Consider the following 22020-nt stretch of genomic DNA (forward strand, 5'->3'; position numbering starts at 1 on the left):
TGCAAAAAATTTATTATCAAATTGACCAGCATTATATTAAATTAATAAAATACATTATAGTCAAGTAAGGCTTATTCCAGATATATAAGGATGGTTAAATATTTGTTTTTTTTTAAAGATTTTATTTATTTATTTGACAGAAAGAGACACAGTGAGAGAGGGAACACAAGCAGGGGGAGCGGGAGAGGGAGAAACAGGCTTCCCGTGGAGCACGGAGCCCGATGCAGGGCTCGATCCTAGGACCCTGGGACCATGACCTGAGTTGAAGGCAGATGCTTAATGACTGAGCCACCCAGGTGCCCCAAGGATGGTTAAATATTTTAAAGTGGATTCATTCAGGGGTGCCTGGCTGGCTCAGTTGGTAGAGCATGTGACTCTTGACCTCGGGGTTATGCATTTAAACCCCCTTGTGTGTAGAGCTTACTAAATAATAATAATACTAATGTCATAACTGATTCATTCAGTTCACCTCATGGATAGAATAAACAAGAAAACTATGTGTTCACCTAAATTGATGTGAGAAGGATTTTTTAAAATTTTCTACCCATTTAGGTTAAAAATACAAAGTAAGGTTAGAGATGGTCTTGGTCAGGTTCCAGTCAGGAGACAGAAACAACACAGTAATTTGAACAAGGAGAGTTTAATATAAAGAGTTATTAACTATGTCAGGGGATTAATGAGGGATTACTAATAAGTAGTATTAGTAGAAAAGAAAGTAGAAAAGATTAGTAGAAAAGAAAACTCTAAAGAATACAGGATAAGCAGTTATAAAGATCAGCCACCATCCCTTGTACTGAGATAGAGCAAATAAGAAAAATTTCCCAACCCCACAGGCAGGCACACCAGGACTGCGATCCAGACCTTGTTGGAGAAGGCACTGCCATGGCTCACAGGATGGCAGAGAAGTCAAGGAGGCTCCATGCCAGCAGAACTCACTGGAAATCCACCTTCTTGGGTGCTGGGGGAAGCCATCCACAGAAAGGTGCCTTGGAACTCACCACAAAGCTGCCTTTGTGGAATGCCAGGAGGACACATTCCTGGGGACGTCACTCCCTGGCAGCACTCCACTGTGAAGTCACCTGAGAGGATGCTGCAGGAAAGCTGCTGGCCGCTCGGTGCTGCTGACCTCTGCACACTGAGCCAAGTGCTGGGGAAGCCACCTGTGTTGGAGGAGGAAGGCACAGGAGAAGCCAGGAACGCTGCAGGAGGCAGGCACTGGAGAAGCTACATGCACTGCGGGAGCCTGGCAAGAATTGCACACTAAATCAGGAAGAGAAGCAGCCTCCCTTGCAGTGTCTGTCCACACCCTTTAATGACAAAGCTGGCAAAGGAGAAATATTTACAAGGTCCATTCCCATTATTGCAAAGCAGGCAATGAAGGGTGAATTTTGTGCTGAAAGGCAATAAGCTGATAGCTGCACAAGAGGAGACTTCTTAACCTGATAAAAGGAAGCAATCAAAAACCTTGGCAAAATTACTGATGAAAAACTAGAAATATTCCTTTTAAAATCAAGTAAAGAAAAAAAATGTATCTTGTTATCACCTCTATTTGATACTGACCTGGAAGTCCTCCCAGTGCAATGAAAAAAGAGAAAGAAATAAGAGATATAAAGATTAGAAATGAATAAACACAATTATCAGGATTTGTAGATAGTACGATTGCCCACATTGAAAACTTCAAAAATTATACAGAGTATTAGAATTAAGACATTCAGCAAGTTTGGTGAATACAAATCAATATATTTTAAAAATACCCATCCTTAGATATCAGCAAAACCTAATTAGAGGGGTGCCTGGGTGGCTCAGTTGGTTAGGCGTCCAACTCTTGATTTCAGCTCAGGTTGTAATCTCAGGGTCCTGGAATCAAGCCCCATGTGAGGGCTCCTCACTCAGTGGGAAGTCAGCTGGAGATTCTCTCTCTCCCTCTATGCCTTCCCCTGCTCATGTGCATGCTCTCTCTCTCTCTCTCAAATAATCTTTTTAAAAAACCTAATTAGAAAATATAACTTTTAAAAAGAAAGATACCTTTGGTAAAATTCATTTACACAAGTATTTCATGTTATTGCTCTCTTTCTAAACACATTGGTATGAATAAATTTTAATCAGACAATAAGTCATGATTTCAGAATATGCTTTTTTTTCTTTCCTTCCCTCATTTCTTTCCTTCCCTCTTTTCTTTTCTTTTCTTTCTTTCTTTCTTTCTTTCTTTCTTTCTTTCTTTCTTTCTTTCTTTCTTTCTTTCTTTCTTTCTTTTTCTTTCTTTCTTTCTTTCTTTCTTTCTTTCTTTCTTTCTTTCTTTCTTTCTTTCCTTTTCTTTTTTCTTTTCTTTCTTTCATAGTCTTGTTCACAGAAAGAAGACATAATGTTTTACAAGGGTTTGCCTTTACTTCTCAAGCCTTATTCTATATGAATGAATGTATATGTGTATGTGTATGTGTGTATGTGTGTAAATCTAATTGCCATTTCAGACACTGTACAACTTCCCACCTTACCAATTCCTGGAAATGTCATCTTTTCTGTTCACTTTTGTGGATGATGTAGTTATTGATTTTAAATTTTATTTTTATTTTTTTAAAGATGTATTTATTTATTTGAAAGAGAGAGCGGGGGGAGGGGCAGAGGGAGAGGGAGAATCTCAAGCAGACTCCCTGCTGAACAGGGAGACTGACGCGGGGCTCGATCTCACGACCCTGAGATCATGACCTGAGCCGAAATCAAGAGTCCATCACCTAACCGACAGCCAACCAGGTGTCCCTGACTTTAAATTTTAAAATAGAATGTTTCCAAGAGAGGTTATGTTCCCTCTTATAATGTGTTAATCTTAAAGCATAAACTTATTAGTAGTACTGAAGGCAAATGTTCAGAACTAATTGTGTAGCATTTGGTTGCTTCTTTTCAGGGAAACTTTTAAAAGCAGAGTATATCCTGAGCAGTCTAATAAGCAACAACGGAGCAACAGGTAAGGTGCTTTCATATCTTCACAAAGACCTTCACCTGCAGTCCCTACTGGAGTTCTAGTTTAAAAGCAACTGAATGACCTAATAGTTACTGGACACTAGACGTCTCCAGATCTACCTGGAATTTGGGTAGCAAATCATTTAAATCTTCAGATATCTTGTCTGAATTTCTGGGCATTAAAGTCAACAAGTTTCCCAGTAAGTTGAATACAACCTCCAGTAGACTTTTAGTCCCAGTGTGCTTGGATCCAAGGTTCCCAAGCTCCTTGAACCTTATTGACATTTCCAGTGGGGAGGCAGTTTGGAATACAGATATTGACCATACACCCCTCATTTGTGGCCACCATCACTAACCTATGGTATGCACACTTCCCCTCTTCCACACCACGCACACACACACACACACACACTGGGATTAAAAGCTGGGGAGAAAACAGAAGGTGATGCGGCACAGAATCAAGAGGGTGTAATAATGAATTTGACTCTATTTTTGGTGTTTGCTGACAATTTTAAGGCCCCAGCCTTCTCCCACCCCCCATTGTCCCAGGCTGGGGGAGGGGGTTGTTTTTTGGTTTGTTTTAAACCTACTCATCAGTAAACCGAGTGTAGCTTGTGGGAGACTTTACCCCAGCCCCACACCCTAATCACAGTAAAAACCAAAGCCACTCACCACTCTTCACTCACGTCAGATGGACCGGCTTGGGTGCCTGCCTGCTCTCCTCAGAAAGGCTCCTTATGAGAGTACTAAATCTTTTCATGCCTTCTTGGTGTGCGTGTGCATTCATCAGTCTCAACTTCCAAACTAATTTTGGGTGGACTGGAAGGAGGAGCTGGTCTCCTCAGGAACCAGAGGGAAGTGGATCCCCGGCAGAGGTAACAGCAAGTGCAGATGCCATGCAGCAAGAGACAGCTCCCATGATAAGGAACGCAAACGAAGTCAGTGTGGCAGGACATAGTCAGTTGAGAGAGGTGGAGACCAGACAGGAATTCATGTCTGTGAAGCCTTGTAGGTTACAGCAAGGAGGTGGAACCTTTCCCTAAATGTAGAGAAAAGATCATCTCTCTAATCTGGATCACATGGGCTCATGAAGGCATGAAATGGTTTCATTTCACCAGTCTATTTTCTTGATAATTCAAAGCTAAAGCCACTTTGCTTTTTTCCCCTTTTGTTGTAGGTACCTGGCTGTACAGAAATGAAAGCGACAAGGTCCTGGTGCAGTCAGTCTGCATACAGATCAGAGGGCAAATTCTGCAAAAGCTAGGTACGGTCATCAGACATTCAGCCTCTCAGGGCTCATTTACAAAGTCTGGCTGTGAGATTTTACCATGGAATTTTCTATTTGCGTCTGGTTACAATTGCTAATCCCCACTTCGCTGAGTTTCCTCACCAAAAAAAAAAAAAAAATGACATTTAAGATCCCAGGAGTGTTATGAACATTAATAGAACAAAATATTTTATGTTGAGCTTTGTTAAAGAAATACACGGTTGTATAGTTTGATGCTAACCTTAGGGTTCTCGGTATTATTTCTGGAGTCTGACTTTCAGTTCTACAGGACTCCATGTGCTAGAGTGACACCTTATTCTACACCACCCTGACACCTTACCCATTCATTCCTCAGAGGGCATTCCTGAGTTTGTCAAGCAAAACTTATAGAATGCTAGCTGTGCTTTAAAGTGCATGGCCCCGCCCAAGCTGTTTATAGCCCAGCAAGCCTGAGTGCTCTACCAGCAGTCCAGGAGAGGGCTTCTAGCACTGTCCCACAGACAGGCCAACCTGAACATGGGGGTTGGGGGGGTTGGTCCCAAGGAGGGGTCCTGAGGAGGGAGGGAAACAGGGCAGAGCCTCTGCTGTAGGCTGGAGGGAGGAGGGAGGGAGATATGCTGGGAGGCAGGAAGGAGGCCCCTGGGGGCTGGGGGGCGGGGCCGTGGGCTTATTAGCCTATCCCCAAGCCCTTTCCTCACCTGAAGGCGGAAGACTTTAAAAAACAACAAAAAGGAAGAATAAAAAGGAGCTGCAGGTGCCCAAATAAATAAATATGCAAACTAAAGTGTTTGAAAATTTTTAACATAGAATGGTAATTAGTATTCTTGTAAATAATGGAGTTGGTTTTATACACACACACACACACACACACACACACACACACACACACACACACACATAATTCTCACTGTTTCTCTGTGAAAGGGAAGAATTAAACCAACTGGAAAAATAGGTTGCTGTTTTTCCAGCAGATTGTTATCTGCTGATTGCTGTCAATATAATTCAGCCCGAAATTTTCCTAACAGGAGCCAATGAATCTTCTTTCTGTATTAGTTCTCAAAGGTATTTTCTAACACAATACACAGATACTAGCAGTTTGTGCCGTCTCTCCCTCTTTTTCCAGGGATGTGGTATGAAGCAGCAGAGCTAATCTGGACCTCCATCATAGGATATCTGACACTTCCTCAGCCAGATAGAAAGGTGATGTATCTAGTGCTTTTTTTCTCCTTTCCTACATTTGTCTTGAGATGAGTATCTCAGTGTATCATTTATCAAGTTTATTAGTTCTATGTTTATCGATTCTGCATGGGCACAGGGCCAGAAACGTTTGGGAACTTCTTCTTGTGTCTTGCCCTGTCCCCACTCACAGCTGGACTCCTGGCATGTATTTAGTGTTTCTGCATTCATGTCTAAGTATCTATTTATATGTATATTTCTATCTATTTACATATTTATATCTATTTATGTATTTATTTCTAAATATACATTTACTTATATAATATAAACATTATATATTTATTTCCATTCATCTATCTATTTGATTATAGATTTAGCCTTTACCTGATTCCACAGCAAAGTTGAGATGGCCAAGTTGCTTAGATGTAAGATCATTTTCCTCCAACTAATTGTTTCTGGGGCATCTTTATCCAAGAAATCAAGAGGCAACATCTGCTTTCCTACTTGATGTTTTCATGCTCTGTGCCTCTGTGGGAATATTCTCCTTGTTAACTGGAACACCGGGTTATCTCATTTCCCTGAGCTGTATCAGCAGTCCCATTGCCTACAATCCGTTGATGACACAGACAGAATGGGACACAAGGACTCTTGCTGGAGCCAATTCTTTATGCCTAGCAGGATGGAGAAGTTAGTGTTGACAGTCCAGTAAAGCCCAACTAAGAAATAGTTGCGTTTACATTAGGTCTGTGTCCTCAGGATGTGATGATCTTTCAAGCCCTGTGGCACCCAGTTTAGAAGTATTTCCACTGTCAAAATAACAATCACAGTAAGAATAAGAAGAGCAGCCGCAGAGATAGTTCATATGGAGGACTGATCTTTGCCTTTAGGCCTTGAGATGAGAGCGGTAATTGACCATGAATTCCTAATCTGTGTTCTGTTTGTTTGTTTCTTACAGGGTATTTCCACATCACTAGGTATACTGGCAGACATCTTTGTTTCCATGAGCAAAAAAGATTATGAAAAGTTTAAAAACAATCCACAAATTAACTTGGTAATTATCACATGTCAAAACCATGGTGCAGGTGGCATCACCTCACAAAACCGCCAGCATTTTTGGTGATTGGTGCATCAATCTCATTCTCTCTCCAGGAGTCAGGGAGCACAAGTGTCTCCCCTCTTCGAGTCACGTGAACAATCCTGGGGACAATTCCTATGGTGTTCTATTTAGCTGTATTATCTTAGCACCTAGCACAGTACCAGACATACAAGGGTACTAAAAAAAATGACAAGTGAATGAATGAATATCATCGAGGTGATCAGTGCTTTGAATCCCACTGATTTCCTTTCAAATCATCAAAAATTCCGTTTCCACACTTGGGCTACCTCAGTGATAAGGTAAAGGGGTAACAATTTTAAAGATTTTATTTTGTTGGGGCGCCTGGGTGGCTCAGTCGTTAAGCGTCTGCCTTGGGCTCAGGTCATGATCCCAGGGTCGTGGGATTGAGCCCCGCACCACCTCCCTGCTCCGCGGGAAGCCTGCTTCTCCCTCTCCCACTCCCCTTGCTTGTGTTCCCTCTCTCGCTGTGTCTCTCTCTGTCAAATAAATGAATAAATAAATCTTAAAAAAAAAAAAGATTTTATTTTGTTAAGTAAGCTCTACACCCAATGTGGGGCTGGAAATTACAACCCTGAGATCAAGAGTTGCGTGCTCTACTGACCGAGCCAGCCAGGTGCCCCAAAGGGGTAACAATTTTAAAACTTTAATTACCTCTCTGTTCAAATCAGAGTATCAGTCACTTGTCTAAGTTCTCATTACTAATATTTATGCATTCCCTTACAACTCAATATATAGGAGCCACATAAAACCCTATGAGGTAGGTAGAGCAAAAGGTATTGTTCCCATTTAAGAGAAAAATAAACTGAGGTCCAGAGAAACTAAGTGAGCTCTATAGTTTGCACACCCAGTAAGAAAGAATACTAAGAGCAGAACCCAGATCTCTGACCAGTCTAGGGCATTAGCATAGACATCAAACTGCTCTCCTGCACTGCACTGGTATTGAAAGGCTTAATATTATCATGAAGATTGCCATTTTTATTAAATACTAAAGTGACAATGGTAACCGTATTTAATAGTAATTACTTAGCATAAGAACACATGCAGCTTGCTGCTGGCAATCTGAGTCTTAGCAAAATGTTGCTTTTGCTATCTGACCAACACACAAGAAAAGGGTTATAGCCCTTGTTCAGTGAAGTTGTCTTTGATGATTGTTTAAAATTATAAACTGCCAGGGTGCCTGGCTGAGCATGGGACTCTTGATCTCAGAGTCTGAGTTCAAGCCCCACATTGGGTGTAGAGCTTACTTTAAAAAAAAAAAAAAAAGATTAAATTTTTAAAAATTGCAAACTGAACTGCCTCCCCATCCTGAACCTCCTTGTGACCCCTTCCTGCTTTATTTTTCTCTGGAACACTTAGCACCATGTCAGATACTATGCATTCTACTCATTTTGTGTATTGACTGATCCCCTCCCATCAATAGGAAATAAGCCTATTGTAGGCTCACTGTCTGTTATCTCCTTCATATCTAGAACAGTATTTCTAGGATGAATGAATGGGTCTTAATTGCTGTGAAATCATACATTTAAAGGCTCTTTGCCAAGAACAGTGCAGAAATCATCAGTTAATCTGGCTGCAAGTTCACAGAGTTTCTGTGAACAAAGACTTGCATGATCCTCCAGAGAAACTTGTGTCAATTATTTTGTATAGGCAGGCATTGTGAATTTTTGCACACATTAGGCCCTCTCTGGGGAGGGACGGGGTTTGTGACAGGATTGTGTATGGGTGCTGGGGGAAAGGACACTCAACACCCTAGGGTCTTTTGAGCCACTTAACTCTTTTTCTTTCTTTCTTTCTTTCCTTCCTTCCTTCCTTCCTTCCTTCCTTCCTTCCTTCCTTCCTTCCTTCCTTCCTTCTTTCTTTCTTTCTTTCTTTCTTTTTCTTTCTTTCTTTCTTTCTTTCTTTTTCTTTCTTTCTTTCTTTCTTTCTTTTTCCTTCCTTCCTTCCTTCCTTCTTTCTTTCTTTCTTTCTTTCTTTCTTTCTTTCTTTCTTTCTTTCTTTCTTTCTTTCTTTCTTTTCTTTCTTTCTTTCAGATTTTATTTACTTATTTGACACACAGAGAGAGATAGAGAGCACAAGCAGGGGGAGCAGCAGGCAGGCAGAGGGAGAGGAGGAAGCAGGCTCTCTGCTGAGCAGGGAGCCCGATATAGGGCTCGATCCCAGGACCCTGGGATCATGACCTGAGCCGAAGGCAGTCGCTTAACCAACTGAGCCACCCAGGCACCCCCGAGCCACTTAACTCTTTCTTGGCACTGTTCTGAAATAGTTGTGATGAGGGGCAGAAGGTCCCTCAGAATCCTGAAAGAAAAGCAAAGGAATTTCATAGCCTGACTTTTGCTAATGGATAAATAATTGTCAATACAACACTTGGCCTCCTGTTTTTTCACAGGGTTTGCTGAAGGAGTTTGACCACCATTTGCTCTCAGCTGCGGAAGCCTGCAAACTGGCAACTGCCTTCAGCCCCTACACGCCCCTCTTTGTGCTCTCGGCTGTGGTAAGCAGGGGGCAGTGAGGGAAGTAACCAGTGAGAGGGAAAGGTCTAACCTAAAGTGGGCTTTGTGCACATCATTAGATAATTGTGATCAGGCCTTATGTATGGAAAGGTTTTATCAATCAGAGTAGTGACATCCTAGTGGAAGATAATTAATTCAGCCTGAGGGTATAATGTTGTCCGCCTCAGACCAATGGTCCCCAAGCACATCAGAACTGCCCAAAGAGTCTTTGCAAAATGTACATTCCTGGTCCATGCTAGGTCCACTAAATGCAAATCTCTGGGATAGGTACCCAGAAATCTTTTATTTTGAAATACTGCCCAGGTGCACAGAGGGGTTTGGAAGCCACTGCTCTATTGTTTTGACTTCTGTTAAATAAATGATGTTTTTGTATATAGCAGCCTTATTTGCACAGAGAAAATTTCTATGTCTGTGTCCCATGTATATAGACACTCTTTGCTAAAACTAACAACAGCAGTAACAACAACAACAAATTTATCATCTTTGATCAAAAAGTATCAGGCCTGGGGCCCCTGGCTGGTTTAGTCAGAGGAGCATGCAACTCTTGATCTCAGGGTCATGAGTTTGAACCCCACATTTGGTGTAGAGATTACTAAAAAAAATAAATAAACTTTAAAAAAAGTATCAGGCCTACAGCAAGATGGTAGTTAGAGCTAATTTCTTACCCCCTCATGCCAACCAGTCACATACATCCCAGTCCCCTCTCCTGATTCACCAAAAAGACTTTAGGTCCTTGACTCAATACTTGATTATGTCTTTTTCTTGGAATATCTGTGGCATGTGTTTACTTTCCTATAATACTTCTAACAACTGTCCTCCAGGAATGAAATCTTTCCTGATTCACTTCCAGTTTCAAATTCAATGTCTGATTTTGTATTTGGTATTTTCCTCAGAATATCCGTGGCACATGCTTGTTGTCCTATAGTAGTTCTAATGACTGTCCTCCAGAAATGAAAAATTCATATCTGTATGAAGCCAAAGAGGCCTTCGAAATTGGCCTCCTCACCAAGAGATATGATGAACCAGCTACTGGAAAACAAGAGCTTCATAGTCTTCTCAAAGCTGCTTTCGGCCTTACCACAGTGCACCAAAGACTCTATGGGGAGACTGAGATGGTCCATGTAGCAAGTCAGCTCTGTAATGAAGCTATGGGAAAGCTGTACCATTTCAGTGCTTCCTCTGGAAGTCAGGAGAGAGAGGCTCTCTCTCAGCAGATCTTGTCTATTATCACCCAGGTAAAGGATCATTTACAAATTCAAGGCTTCTCAAATTTAGATGACAAGTCTTATGTTCCAGAGAGTTTCAAGCGTGGGTTGGATAAACCCATCTTTCATGGGCAAGTGGATTTCCAAAAAATCCTTGAAGCCTATTCACAGCACCATACTTCAGTGTGTGAAGTATTTGAAAGCTCTTGTGGAAACAACAAAAATAAACAGAAAGATACAAAAACAGGAGTCTGTATCACTACTCTAAAAACAGAGACAAAAAACATAGATACTGTGTGTACTACTGAAGACAAATCACATTTTCAAAAAAGCGTGGTAATATCTTCCTCCCAAATGGCTAAGAATAGTCAGGAGAAACTCAGCAGGATAGACAGGAAAAACTGGACCCATTCTGATGCACTTCGAGTCTCCTTGGATCAAGATGTAGAGACTGAGGTTGAGTCACCAGACCACAGCCACGGTGAAGAAGCTGTTTTGGACAAGTCTCTGAGTGACAGCCATTGCTCTAGTTCTTGGAGCAAGTTATCAGGGGTTAGTTCTTCTACAAGCTGGGAGGAAGTGAATTATATCGATGATAGGTCAACCAGAAAAGAGCCTTGCAAGGAAGAACATCCTGTGGATACTCAGTGTTCCACTGCCCTGTCTGAAGAGCTAGAGATCAATGAGGAAAGCAGAGCTGTACATCCACTGTCTTCAGAGCTTCATGGTCTCTCTCTCCAAGTATCCAAGGATGACAGTGTAGAGTTTTCTCAAAGTCAGCTACACAAACACATGCCCTTAACAACCTTCTGTCCTCATAACACAACAGGCATGTTCTTGGCCTCTGGTGCAGGCCTGTTAGAAGGAGCTCCAGAAGGTGTGCAAAAGGTTAGAAACATGGGATCCAGAAACACTTCTGGTCATTCCAGCCCCTCATTTGGTTCTGCTTCTTTGCCACCTTCTGATTCTGGTTGGCCCAAGAACATAGCCACATATCCTTCAGTTCAAGAAGAAGAAACCTTTGAACTAAGTGAATTTCCAGAAATCAACTGTGATGCCAAAGACAGGCATGGGGAAGAAATCAAAAGAGGGACAGGCCTTACATTTAAAGATAGCTCCACCAGGGTTGACCCAGAAGGAGAAACAGAGGAAAAAGAAGAGGGTATGCCCTTAGACTCTCACGTAGTCATGGCGGGTTCTCTGGGCAAAAGTTCTGTGATGGCATGTAGCTCTTTCACTCTTCATTGGCCTGTTCAAAATCCTGACTCAGGAAAGAGCAGCGGCTCAGTCAAAGAGCAGAACATTGACCCTGATGCCTCTACAGTGGATGAAGAGGGCCAACTGCTCGACAGCACTGATGTTCACCCCACAAATGGGTGTGGCTCTTCGAGCCTATGTTCCCTGAGGCAGCTGCATGGTTGGGGGGCTGAGACCCCTGACCCATCTGTAAGCAGTAATATTGCCTTCCGTGATCTTAGCAAGGACTGCACTACCACAGAAGAAGGAAACGAACCAGGAAACATGCTAAACTGCAGCCAGAACTCCAGCTCGTCCTCAGCGTGGTGGTTGAAATCACCTGCATTTTCCAACGGTTCTTCTGAGGGGGAAAACCCATGGTCCTTTCTGAATTCCAGTGGAAGTTCTTTTGTTTCATTGCCAGGAATGATAAGGCAAGAGATCCTAGAGGCTCGAACCCTGAACCCTGATGACTTTGAAAAACTCTTGGCAGGGGTGAGCCATGATTGGCTGTTACAGAGACTGGAGAATACAGGAGTTTTTAAGCCAAATCAACTCCACCAAGCACACAGTGAGTACAACCTTTTCAGTCGGTACAGCTTCAGGAAGCCTCTGTGTATGTTTGGGGTCCTCTAAACAGCTTGATATGTAGATCACTTAAAACTCATGAAAGACACAGACCCTGTTATGCTTTGTGAATATACAGAAAAATATGTACTTTGGGGGTTTCCCTCACTCTTGGTGTGGTGGACTCTAATGGTGGCAAAGACTAGAGGCTTACTCAGGCCACCACGTATATTGGGGGCTTGCTATGAAGATACACAAGGCATTAAGGCAGACAAGAATCTTACAGGACCAAAGAACAGTCATCAGTCAGGGTTTAAAACAGCTCTGCGTGTCATATCCACTCAGCATCTGTCTTTTCCCTGAATTCTCATTACCAACCAGCTGATTTCTGTTTTTCCCCATTCAGATTCTTGGGGGCAGAGTTTGACCTAGTTAAACATCACTCTTCTGCTGGGCAGAGATTTTCACAGCTGCCCACAAGGTTTCTTTTCAGCCAATGGATTGAGCAAGTGCCCCCTACTATTACAGTCAGCAACTACTTCTTGCTTATGGAAGAGCCCAGGGTCACTTATTATAGCAGGGAGCCTGGGTTGGGGCCCACCCGGTAATCAGTGTGTCTATTACAGCTTAGAAGTGGTGGAGAGGCTGGGAAGAAGACAAAAGAAGGTTCTTCTCTTAGCCCAGAGGATCACATCATAACACCCTCCAAGATACTGAAGAATTATTTGAATGAAAAAAAAGAAACAAGCTTTGTGGTTTGTTAAGCACTGGATACTAAAGTAGTAGTTCTCAGGGCACCTGGGTGGCTCAGCTGATTAAATGCCCAACTCTTGATTTCAGCTCAGGTCATGATCTCAAGGTCCTAGGATCCAGCATCCTGTGGAGCACAGCATCAAGCTCTGCACTCAGCGGGAAGTCTGCTGGAGGATTTTCTCTCTGCCTCTCCCTCTGCCCCTCCCTCCACTCATGCATGCTCTCTCAAGTAAATAAATAAATCTATAAATAAATAAATAAATAAATAAATAAATAAATAAATAAATAAATAAATAAATAAAGTAATAGTAGTTCTCAGTCTTGGCACTATATAAGAATCCCCTGGCGGGGAGGTGCTTTTTAAAATTTCCAATGCCTCACCCCTGAGATTCCAATCTAATGTTTCTGGGGTTTGGATCCAAGCATCAGTATTTTTTAAGAGCTCTTCAGTGCATTTTTATAAAGACAATGTCAGTAACTTCTGCTTCAAAGTGTTCCAGTGTTTTGCCTGCTGCCTTGAAGTCAGACTAAGATACAGATCAGGTTGTCACGAAATGAAGCAAAACATTCTATAATAGGGTTTCCCTATTCACTATTCCCTTTTTAGGGATTCTGTAGGCTCAGAATCACATTTCTTAGAGTTAGGTAACTGCTTTATTGTTACACCTGTGTGCCAATTTGTGGGTGAAAAGCCACATGTACATAATCTCAAACCCATTAGGGGAACATTATTATCCCCAGTGTACAGATAAGAAAAACAGAGAAAGCCCAAATTTGAGGAAACAAAGCAAGTTGTACATTTCCTCCATCTTTCTTCCCTCAGTTCATTGCCCTTCCTATGAATGTGTGCAAGCAGCTCACCTTCTGTTTCCATCCCCAGCTTCTCTGATTGAATGCCCCAACCCTGGCCACTGTCTTTCCCAGCCTCCAGTTATCTCCCGCCCCGGTCCCAGACCCATGAGTTTCTTACTTGAAGTATTTTCTCTCCTGAGTCTCCTATACTTTCACCCATTATCACAACCTAGATGCAGGAAGGCCCTTGTTCACTTCATTTTAACTTGGATCCCAAAATGTTGCATTTCTTCTGAGAGTTCATGTCTTTCCCCTCAAAGAAGTGCTTTCTTGCTAGCCCTGTTCTGCCTTTCCTTAGGGTGAAGACAGTTTTTGCTTTTCCTTCTTATCTTTTCCTTTTTCTATTGAGTAGAGTCTTTGTACGGTAGCTGTATTTTGTCAAGTAATTTCTGGACTTAACCAACTTAAACAAAACAAGAGAAAATTAAGGTGCACTTTAATAGGTAACTATGATTTCTGAAGTTGCTAGGAGTCTCTGAGGTAGAGTTATTTCGTTTATTTCTATCTATATGGTCTGGCACCAGTAGCAGGCTCCATTATCCGGACCCCCCAGATAATTAGAAGATGCAAGCATATATCACTCTTCCAAGATGGTCTCTGGGGTTTTGCTGTTTATTTTATTTTTTTAAGATTTATTTATTAATTTATTTGACACAGAGAGAGAGACACAGCTAGAGAGGGAACACAAGCAGGGGAGAGGGAGAGGGAGAAGCAGGCTTCCCAATGAGCAGGGAGCCCCACGTGGGGCTGGATCCCAGGACCCTGGGATCATGACCTGAGCTGAAGGCAGACACTTAACCGACTGAGCCACCCAGGCGCCCCAAGATGCAAGCATATATCACTCTTCCAAGATGGTTTCTGGTGTTTTGATGTTTAAAAAGCCTTTATTTTCCACCATTTTCATACAGAAACTCTGGCCTTATCTTAATCCCTGACCATCACAAGCAAAAGATTTTGTGAATCCTCATTACATTTGCAAAGCTTTACTTTATTGTACTTCACTAACTTTGTACTGGTAGTCATAGAAGAGGCTGAAATTTGAGAAAATGTCTAAAGAGCTGAAGATTTCAGACAAGCTGGATTCGGACCTGTGTCACTTCGACTTTATTCATAAATTGTAACATACCTTTGAAAATAACATCCATTTTTATCTTCTCTTTTTTTCCAGATGCTCTTTTATTGAAATATTCTAAAAAATCAGAATTATGGACAGCCCAAGAAACTGTTGTATATTTGGGGGACTACCTGAATGTGAAGAAGAAAGGCAGACAAAGAAATGCTTTTTGGGTTCATCATCTTCACCAAGAAGAAACTCTGGGGAGGTATTTCTTTAAAACATCTATAGCACTAGTGTTAAATGGGCTACTTATGCCTTTCTGTTAATTAATCATTTATGAGATTTTGAAAGAGCTGGAAAAGTTAGCCACAATGTATATTTTCAGATTCCTACTCCTCCCTCCTCCTCATTAATTAACTAACAGTAGTTACCACAGACTGACCAACATTATGTCAGCCATTTTATATAGATGTACGTGATGTCAGACCTCTCAGGAAGGGGCGCCTGGGTGGCTCCGTCGTTAAGCGTCTGCCTTCGGCTCAGGTCATGATCCCGGGGTCCTAGGATAGAGCCCCTCATCAGGCTCCCTGCTCCACGGGAAGCCTGCTTCTCCCTCTCCCGCTCCCCCCCTCCCCACACCACGTGTTCCCGCTCTCACTGTGTCTCTCTCGCTGTCAAATAAATAAATAAATAATCTTAAAAAAAAAAAAAAAACTCTCAGAGAGACATTGTTATCCCCATTGTAAAGATAAGAAAAATGGAGTTTCTGACTCTATGGCAGGACAGAGAGCCTCAAACACTCCCACTATAAATGCTGGCAAGAAGTCTAATTTAACTCTGAAAACCACACTTATATGTAAATAAATGAGTCTGCAAAAAAAGGTAGGAAAATCCTTTGAGGCTAGGGATGAAGCATATCCAGAGATATGAGAGTATACTGAGCCCTTAAGACACCCCTGTTAGGTTTTGAGTGGGGTGGGGTAAGGTGGCAGCTAGTGACCAAAGTTACACATGTAAGGGACTATTTAGAGACCATCCAGTGGGTAGAGACCACCCACCCCCAGGCTCCTGGGTGGCTCAGTTTCTTAAGTGCACAACTCTTGATTTCGGTTCAGGTCATGATCTCAGGGTCGTGAGATCAAGGCCCACGTCAGTCTCCCTGTTCATCAGGAAGTCTGCTTGAGATTCTCCCTCTCCCGCTACCCCTCCCCCTGCTCTTACTCTCTCTCAAATAAATAAATAAATCTTTAAAAAAAAAAAAAAAAAAACACCCCACTGAGGTAAACACCTGTTTGGCCTTAGTTCTGAATGACAACTTCAAGCAAAAACTCACCTGAAAAAATTAGTCACCACAGGTGATCCCCATTGGGTTTGAGACCTAATTTTACATCATCTATGTATTTAAAAAGACCTATAAGCCGAGAATTTTAAGGTGGACCCTGTTTTTTTATCCAAATCCAAATAATGTAAGAAATAAATAGGAAGACAGGAAATGAGAGAGAGTGAGAAATTGGGTAATTATTAAACAGTGGAAGTATATTTCTTGAAAAGGTTGTTGATGATGATGATAATAATAATAATAGAAACATGTAAATATATTTACCAAGTTAATATATGTGCCAAGCCTTCTTTTAAGTAATTTATGTACTAATTTAATTAATCATCACAAAAATTTATGAGACAAATATTATTATCCTTATTTTACAGATGAGGGAAATGAGGCATAGAGATTTTAAGAAACTTGCCCCACATCACACATCCAAGTGATGAAGCCATGTGTTACGGGTTTAGTGAGTTTTTTAACAGCTCTGTACCTCCAGCCTCAAATTCATATGTTGAAGTCCTAACCCACAGTACTCAGACTGTGATCTTATTGAAATAGAGTCATTGCAGATATAATTAGTTAAGATGAGGTCATACTGGAATAGGGTGGGCACCTCATCCACTATGACTGGTATTCTTATAAAAAAGAAATTTGGAGATAGACATGCACAAGGAGAATGCATGTAAAATTGTAGTTACGTTTCCACAAAGCAGGAACCACCAGAAGCTAGGAGAGAGGACTGAAAAACATCCTTCCCTAGTGGCTTCAGATTGAACATGTCCCTGCTGACATCTTGATCTTGGACTTTTAAGCTCCAGAACTGTGAGAGAGTCAGTTTCTGTTGTTTAAATCACTCAATTAATGGCACTTAGTTATAGTAGCCCTAAGAAACTAATACATCAGGGTGCATCATAGGAGGATCTGAGATGGGAAATAAAAGAGAGAATAAGAAATATGGAAGATGGAGTGAGAGGATCCAACCTATGTCTGATCAGAAAAAGATAACAAATCAAATAGAAAAGAATTACTATTTAAATAAATAATATCTGTGGGCGCCTGGGTGGCTCAGTTGGTTGAGCGACCGTCTTTGGCTCAGGTCATGATCCTGGAGTCCCTGGATCGAGTCCCGCATCGGGCTCCCTGCTCAGCAGGGAGTCTGCTTCTCCCTCTGACCTTCTTCCCTCTCATGCTCTCTCTCTACCATTCTCTCTCTCTCAATAAATAAATGAAAATCTTAAAAAAAAAAGAACTCTGAAAACCTCATTTTAAAAAAATAAAAAATAAATAAATAATATCTGATAATTTCCCAGAATTGCCAAAACACATTAATCTTCAAATACAGGAATCATAGTGAATCCTAAGTAAGATAGAAAAGGAAGAAGGGGGGCACCTGGGTGGCTCAGTTGGTCGAGCGACTGCCTTTGGCTCAGGTCATGATCCTGAAGTCCTGGGATCGAGTCCCACATCAGGTTCCCTGCTCAGCGGGGAGTCTGCTTCTCCCTCTGACCCTCCTCCCTCTCATGCTCTCTGTCTCTCATTCTCTCTCTCTCAAATAAATAAATAAAATCTTAAAAAAGGAAAAGAAAAGGAAGAAGGGAAGAAACTAGAAATGAAGGAAGGAAAGAAGAAAAGAAGGCAGGCACTCATAAATCCACTTCTCGCTACATAGTAGTAAAACTTTAGAACACCAAAGATAAAGAAATAATCTTAAAAGCTGTCAAAAAAAAAGTTTAGTGCTAGTAAATTCTTACTGACGAAAAATGATCCCAACAAAATGGCATAAGATGCCAGAAAGAATGGGCCTCTGTTCCCAGACTGATGATCCTGAACCTAGGGCTGAAGGTCCTCTGACAGAACGTTTGGGAAATGCTCCAGCCCCAGGGTTTGCTCCAAGTTCTGAACTGATTCAGAGCTACTGCAGGTCCAGAGATCTGTCCATGGCAGACCATGGTGTTCCAATGCTGGAACACCCGATGATGACAACCACTCCTCTGCTGGCTGTTTTCTGATGCCATAGAGGTTCCTCCTCGGCAGGCTTCACTGTCAGATTTCTTTCTTTCTTTTTTTTTTTTTTTTTGTAAGATTTTATTTATTTATTTTTGAGAGAGAGAGTGTGAGCAGGGAAAGGGGCAGAGGAAGAGGGAGAGAGAGAATCTCAAGCAGATTCTGCATTGAGTGCAGAACCCATCACCGGGCTCAATCTCACAACCCTGAGATGGTGACCTAAGCCGAAGCCAAGAGTTGGATGCCTCACCGGCTGAGCCACCCAGGCGCCCCTCAGATTTCCTTTCTGATCCCCGGGAGTCTGAATGGCCAAAACTGCAGCCAACTTGGATTTCATTATCCTATTGGACTCAGTAATTTCTGGAGAGTGTTTTCTCTAGTTGAGGTCTATAACTCTGACAGTTTTCTTTGATTTTTGGAGGTCACTCTGGACACATGCAAATTACTCACAAATTCACACCAACTTATAGCAAATATAAACTATAGTAAAGTGTGATAGTTACTGTTTTGCTCCTTTCAACACTTAATCATTTACTGCCTCATATCTTCTGTCTCCAACTATGCGTAAGGCCTTGAAATATACAAATCATATTTCACACTTTCTTCAAAACACTCAGGATTAGCACAGGGCTATGCACATAATAGGTGATGATGGAAACAAGTATTTGTACAGATGAAGTAATTACATAAGGAAGGGATAGAGGAAGGCCTCGGATTGATTAATTGACCTGTTTAAGGCCCCAGTGCAGGTAGTGAAAGATCTAGTTGCAGAGCCTGCACTTTCCAGTGTCCATCCTGGCTCCCTTGGCTCACCAAGGAAGTCTGGCCAACTGCTACATGAACTGGACATTTTCTCTATAATCAGCATCATCTTGAGTCAGTGTATCAGACAGTGTTCTTCAGAAAAACGGAACCAAGAAGATGTATATACATATAGACAGAGAGTTATTGTCAGGAATTGGCTTGCATGGTAACAGAGGCCAGAAAATCTGAAGATCTGCAGTTGGCTAGCTGGAGACCCAGGAGAGCTAATGATGTAGTTCCAGGCCAAAGGCCAGCAGGCTCCAGACCCAGGAAGAGCTGATGTTTCAGTTCAAGTCCAAAGGCAGGACAAGACCGATGTCCCAGCTCAAAGGCAGTTTGGCAGGAGGAATTCTCTCTAAGTTGGGAGAAGGTCAGTCTTTTTGTTCTATTCTTTGTCCTTCAACTGATTAGATTTGGCCCATCCACGTGAGAGAGAGCAATCTGCTTTACTCAGTCTATTGATTTAAGTGTGAAATTCATCCCAAAACAACCTCACAAAAACACCCAGGATTATGGTTGATCAAATATCGGGGAACCCTATGGCCAAGTCAAGATGGCACATAACATTAGCCATCACAGTCAGCCAACATGAATTATGTTCTCTTGTTCAGGAGGCTCTTACAAAATTATCTGAGTCATGAGATAAGTCAGGGGGATCATTAATACTGACTGTCCAAGGTAGAGAAAAGAGTAACGTCTTTCAAGCATTTTTGCATATCTCCTTTGGTCTCCACTCTTCCTCTGTGATAAGATCACTTTTGCGCTTCTTTTATGTGTTTTTTCCTCTGGTCGTAGATATGTTGGGAAAGAATATAAGGAGCAGAAGGGGCTCCGGCACCACTTCACTGATGTGGAACGTCAAATGACCGCACAGCACTACGTGACAGAGTTTAACAAGAGGCTTTATGAACAAAAGGTTCCAACACAGATCTTCTATATCCCATCCACAGTAGTACTGGTAAGATTAAAGAGAGCAAGGGTTTGCTTAAACAAGGCTGTAAGTATATACTAGGTTACATTTTGGGTAAAATCCAGTAAACTCAGTTACCGGACTATTTCATCTCCTTCATCTACTTAGATATGTAAGAACTATGACCTTTTCGACCCTGAATATATCATTTGGATCTTCCAGGTCACCCTGTTAATTCTGGTATCTGGTCGCACATGGTCAAGTTAGCATTTTTAATATCCTTTCTTTGGGTACTGTCTGTACGTTCAAAGAGAGAAGAAGGAACCCAAAGATGATATGTAGTACAAATTATCCCCTCAACCCGATGCATGAATTCCCTGTTTTACATCTGTTAGTCCCCGCCCCTGGCAACCAAGTAATTACCAAGTCATAGCTTAAATACGTTTAGGAAGGAAAAATAATTATTTCCTTTCCACTTTCAAATAATTCTAGTTGTTAGGAAGTTCTTAGATCTGTCTTCCTCTGATTTCTACCTATGAATTGCAGCTCCACCTTCTGGGGCCATTGAGACCAATCTGTTTTCACTAAGATATCTCTAAATATATAAAGGCAACCACCCATCTCCATCCTCTATTTGGATTAAGAATATCCTGCCTTCCCAAATATGTTGGATCCTTAGCTCATTCATACCTAAAGGACTTTTTTTTTTTTTTTACTTTGGCCAAAGACATTTTTGACGCATATTTTATTACTACCAATAATAGCTATCATCCATTTTTCACTTTCTTTATGTCAAACACTATGCCAGGCATTTAACTCATTAACTCTAACCTTTGAAACGACTCAGCAAAATAGATTATACACACAAATGCTTGAACTGATATTCCAGCCCAGCATTCCAGGGCATGATTTATCTACATGTCTTGATGAGCTAGCTCCCTAGGGTAGGTCACTTCATGGCCTCATTTTTATGTGAGCATTTTAATAAAAGAATAATAATAATTTTAAGTTCTACTATATGCCACATAAAATGTTAAGCGCTTTACATGCATTTTTCTCATCTAATTTTTTTAACAATGCTATAAGGTAGCTATTATTATAATATCTGCTTTACAAATGAGCAGACCAAAACCTCCAGAAGTAACAGAGCTCCTAAATGTCAAAGCCTAGGTTCAAAATGAGGTCTACCCGACCCCAAAGCCTGAGGCCTTCCTCGCCATTATGGTCTCCTGTTTCTATTTTTCAGATTTTGGAAGGCAAGACAATAAAGGGATGTATCAGTGTGGAGCCTTACATACTGGGAGAATTTGTAAAGTTATCAAATAACACGAAAGTGGTTAAAACAGAATACAAAGCCACAGAATACGGCTTGGCTTATGGCCATTTTTCCTACGAGTTTTCTAATCATAGAGATGTTGTAGTCGATTTACAAGGTATGTGAAATTGGGATTTATTTTTTTATTTTTAGTGTTATTCATATCTAAATGTGAGGTCTTATAACTAGCTCTTCTAGTCATTATTTAATAGACTTTTCAGTGCCTCGACTACTATTTGTAATTAAATTAATTGATTTTACTTTATGTAGCAAATGATGTCTGAAAAAAATGTCTAAAGCTTCTACAGGGGTCTATAGTATCACATAATAAGTGAGAAGATCTGCCTCACAATCTGTTGGGCTTAATTCTAGAGCAAATCTACAATGGCTTTTTTTAATTTCACTTAAGTGTATTTGAATGATGTAGGTTTTTTAATATTGCATGCTTTAATATGTGAAAGTCTTTCCACTCTTTCTTTTCTTCAGCCCTTTACCTTTATTACAAGTGTGATATTAGGTTTCATAATGGGGTCATTAAGGAATGGAAAGTTGTATGTACTCAAATCTGACCTTTTAAAACTTTTCTGCATTTATATTTTAATTTTATTTCAGTTCATCTAATATGTTGTTTACCAGAATTATTAGCCAATACTCTTCACTTCATTTAAATGATACATGAGGTTTATTATAACTGTTTTTAGTAATGATTCTAAGACCATCCCCCAAGATTTTCTCTATCCCCCTTCCATAGCATTTATCATCACTCTTTATCATATTATATATTTTTACTTACTTATATTGCTTATTAATCTGTCCCACTTCACCAGAATGTTAGCTCAATGAGTATAGTGATTTTTTACTCACTTGTTCATTGCTAAATCCCAAGTACTCAAAATAGTGTCTTGTATAGTGTGTATGCTCAATAAATATTTGTTAAATGAACAGATAAATTAATGGGTTAAGCACCA

The 22020-nt window shown here is 41.1% G+C and overlaps 1 protein-coding gene across 10 annotated transcripts in view; it reads left to right on the forward strand.

The window, feature by feature from the left end:
* ALPK1 (alpha kinase 1) overlaps positions 1–22020 on the forward strand; it is a 117556-nt gene that overhangs the window by 94644 nt on the left and 892 nt on the right. For 8 of the 10 annotated variants that reach the window (XM_027598462.2, XM_027598461.2, XM_027598467.2 and 5 more), the window contains 9 exons: positions 2900–2959; positions 4133–4219; positions 5346–5422; positions 6354–6449; positions 8902–9006; positions 9919–12037; positions 14807–14960; positions 19623–19785; positions 20984–21170. In XM_027598462.2, the coding sequence (XP_027454263.1) occupies positions 2900–2959; positions 4133–4219; positions 5346–5422; positions 6354–6449; positions 8902–9006; positions 9919–12037; positions 14807–14960; positions 19623–19785; positions 20984–21170 (3048 nt within the window). The remainder of the gene's footprint in view (positions 1–2899; positions 2960–4132; positions 4220–5345; positions 5423–6353; positions 6450–8901; positions 9007–9918; positions 12038–14806; positions 14961–19622; positions 19786–20983; positions 21171–22020) is intronic. The other 2 variants (XM_027598466.2, XM_027598465.2) reach the window with 2 other exon arrangements.

This window comes from Zalophus californianus, chromosome 2, assembly GCF_009762305.2.
Source record: "Zalophus californianus isolate mZalCal1 chromosome 2, mZalCal1.pri.v2, whole genome shotgun sequence".
NCBI lineage: Eukaryota > Metazoa > Chordata > Mammalia > Carnivora > Otariidae > Zalophus > Zalophus californianus.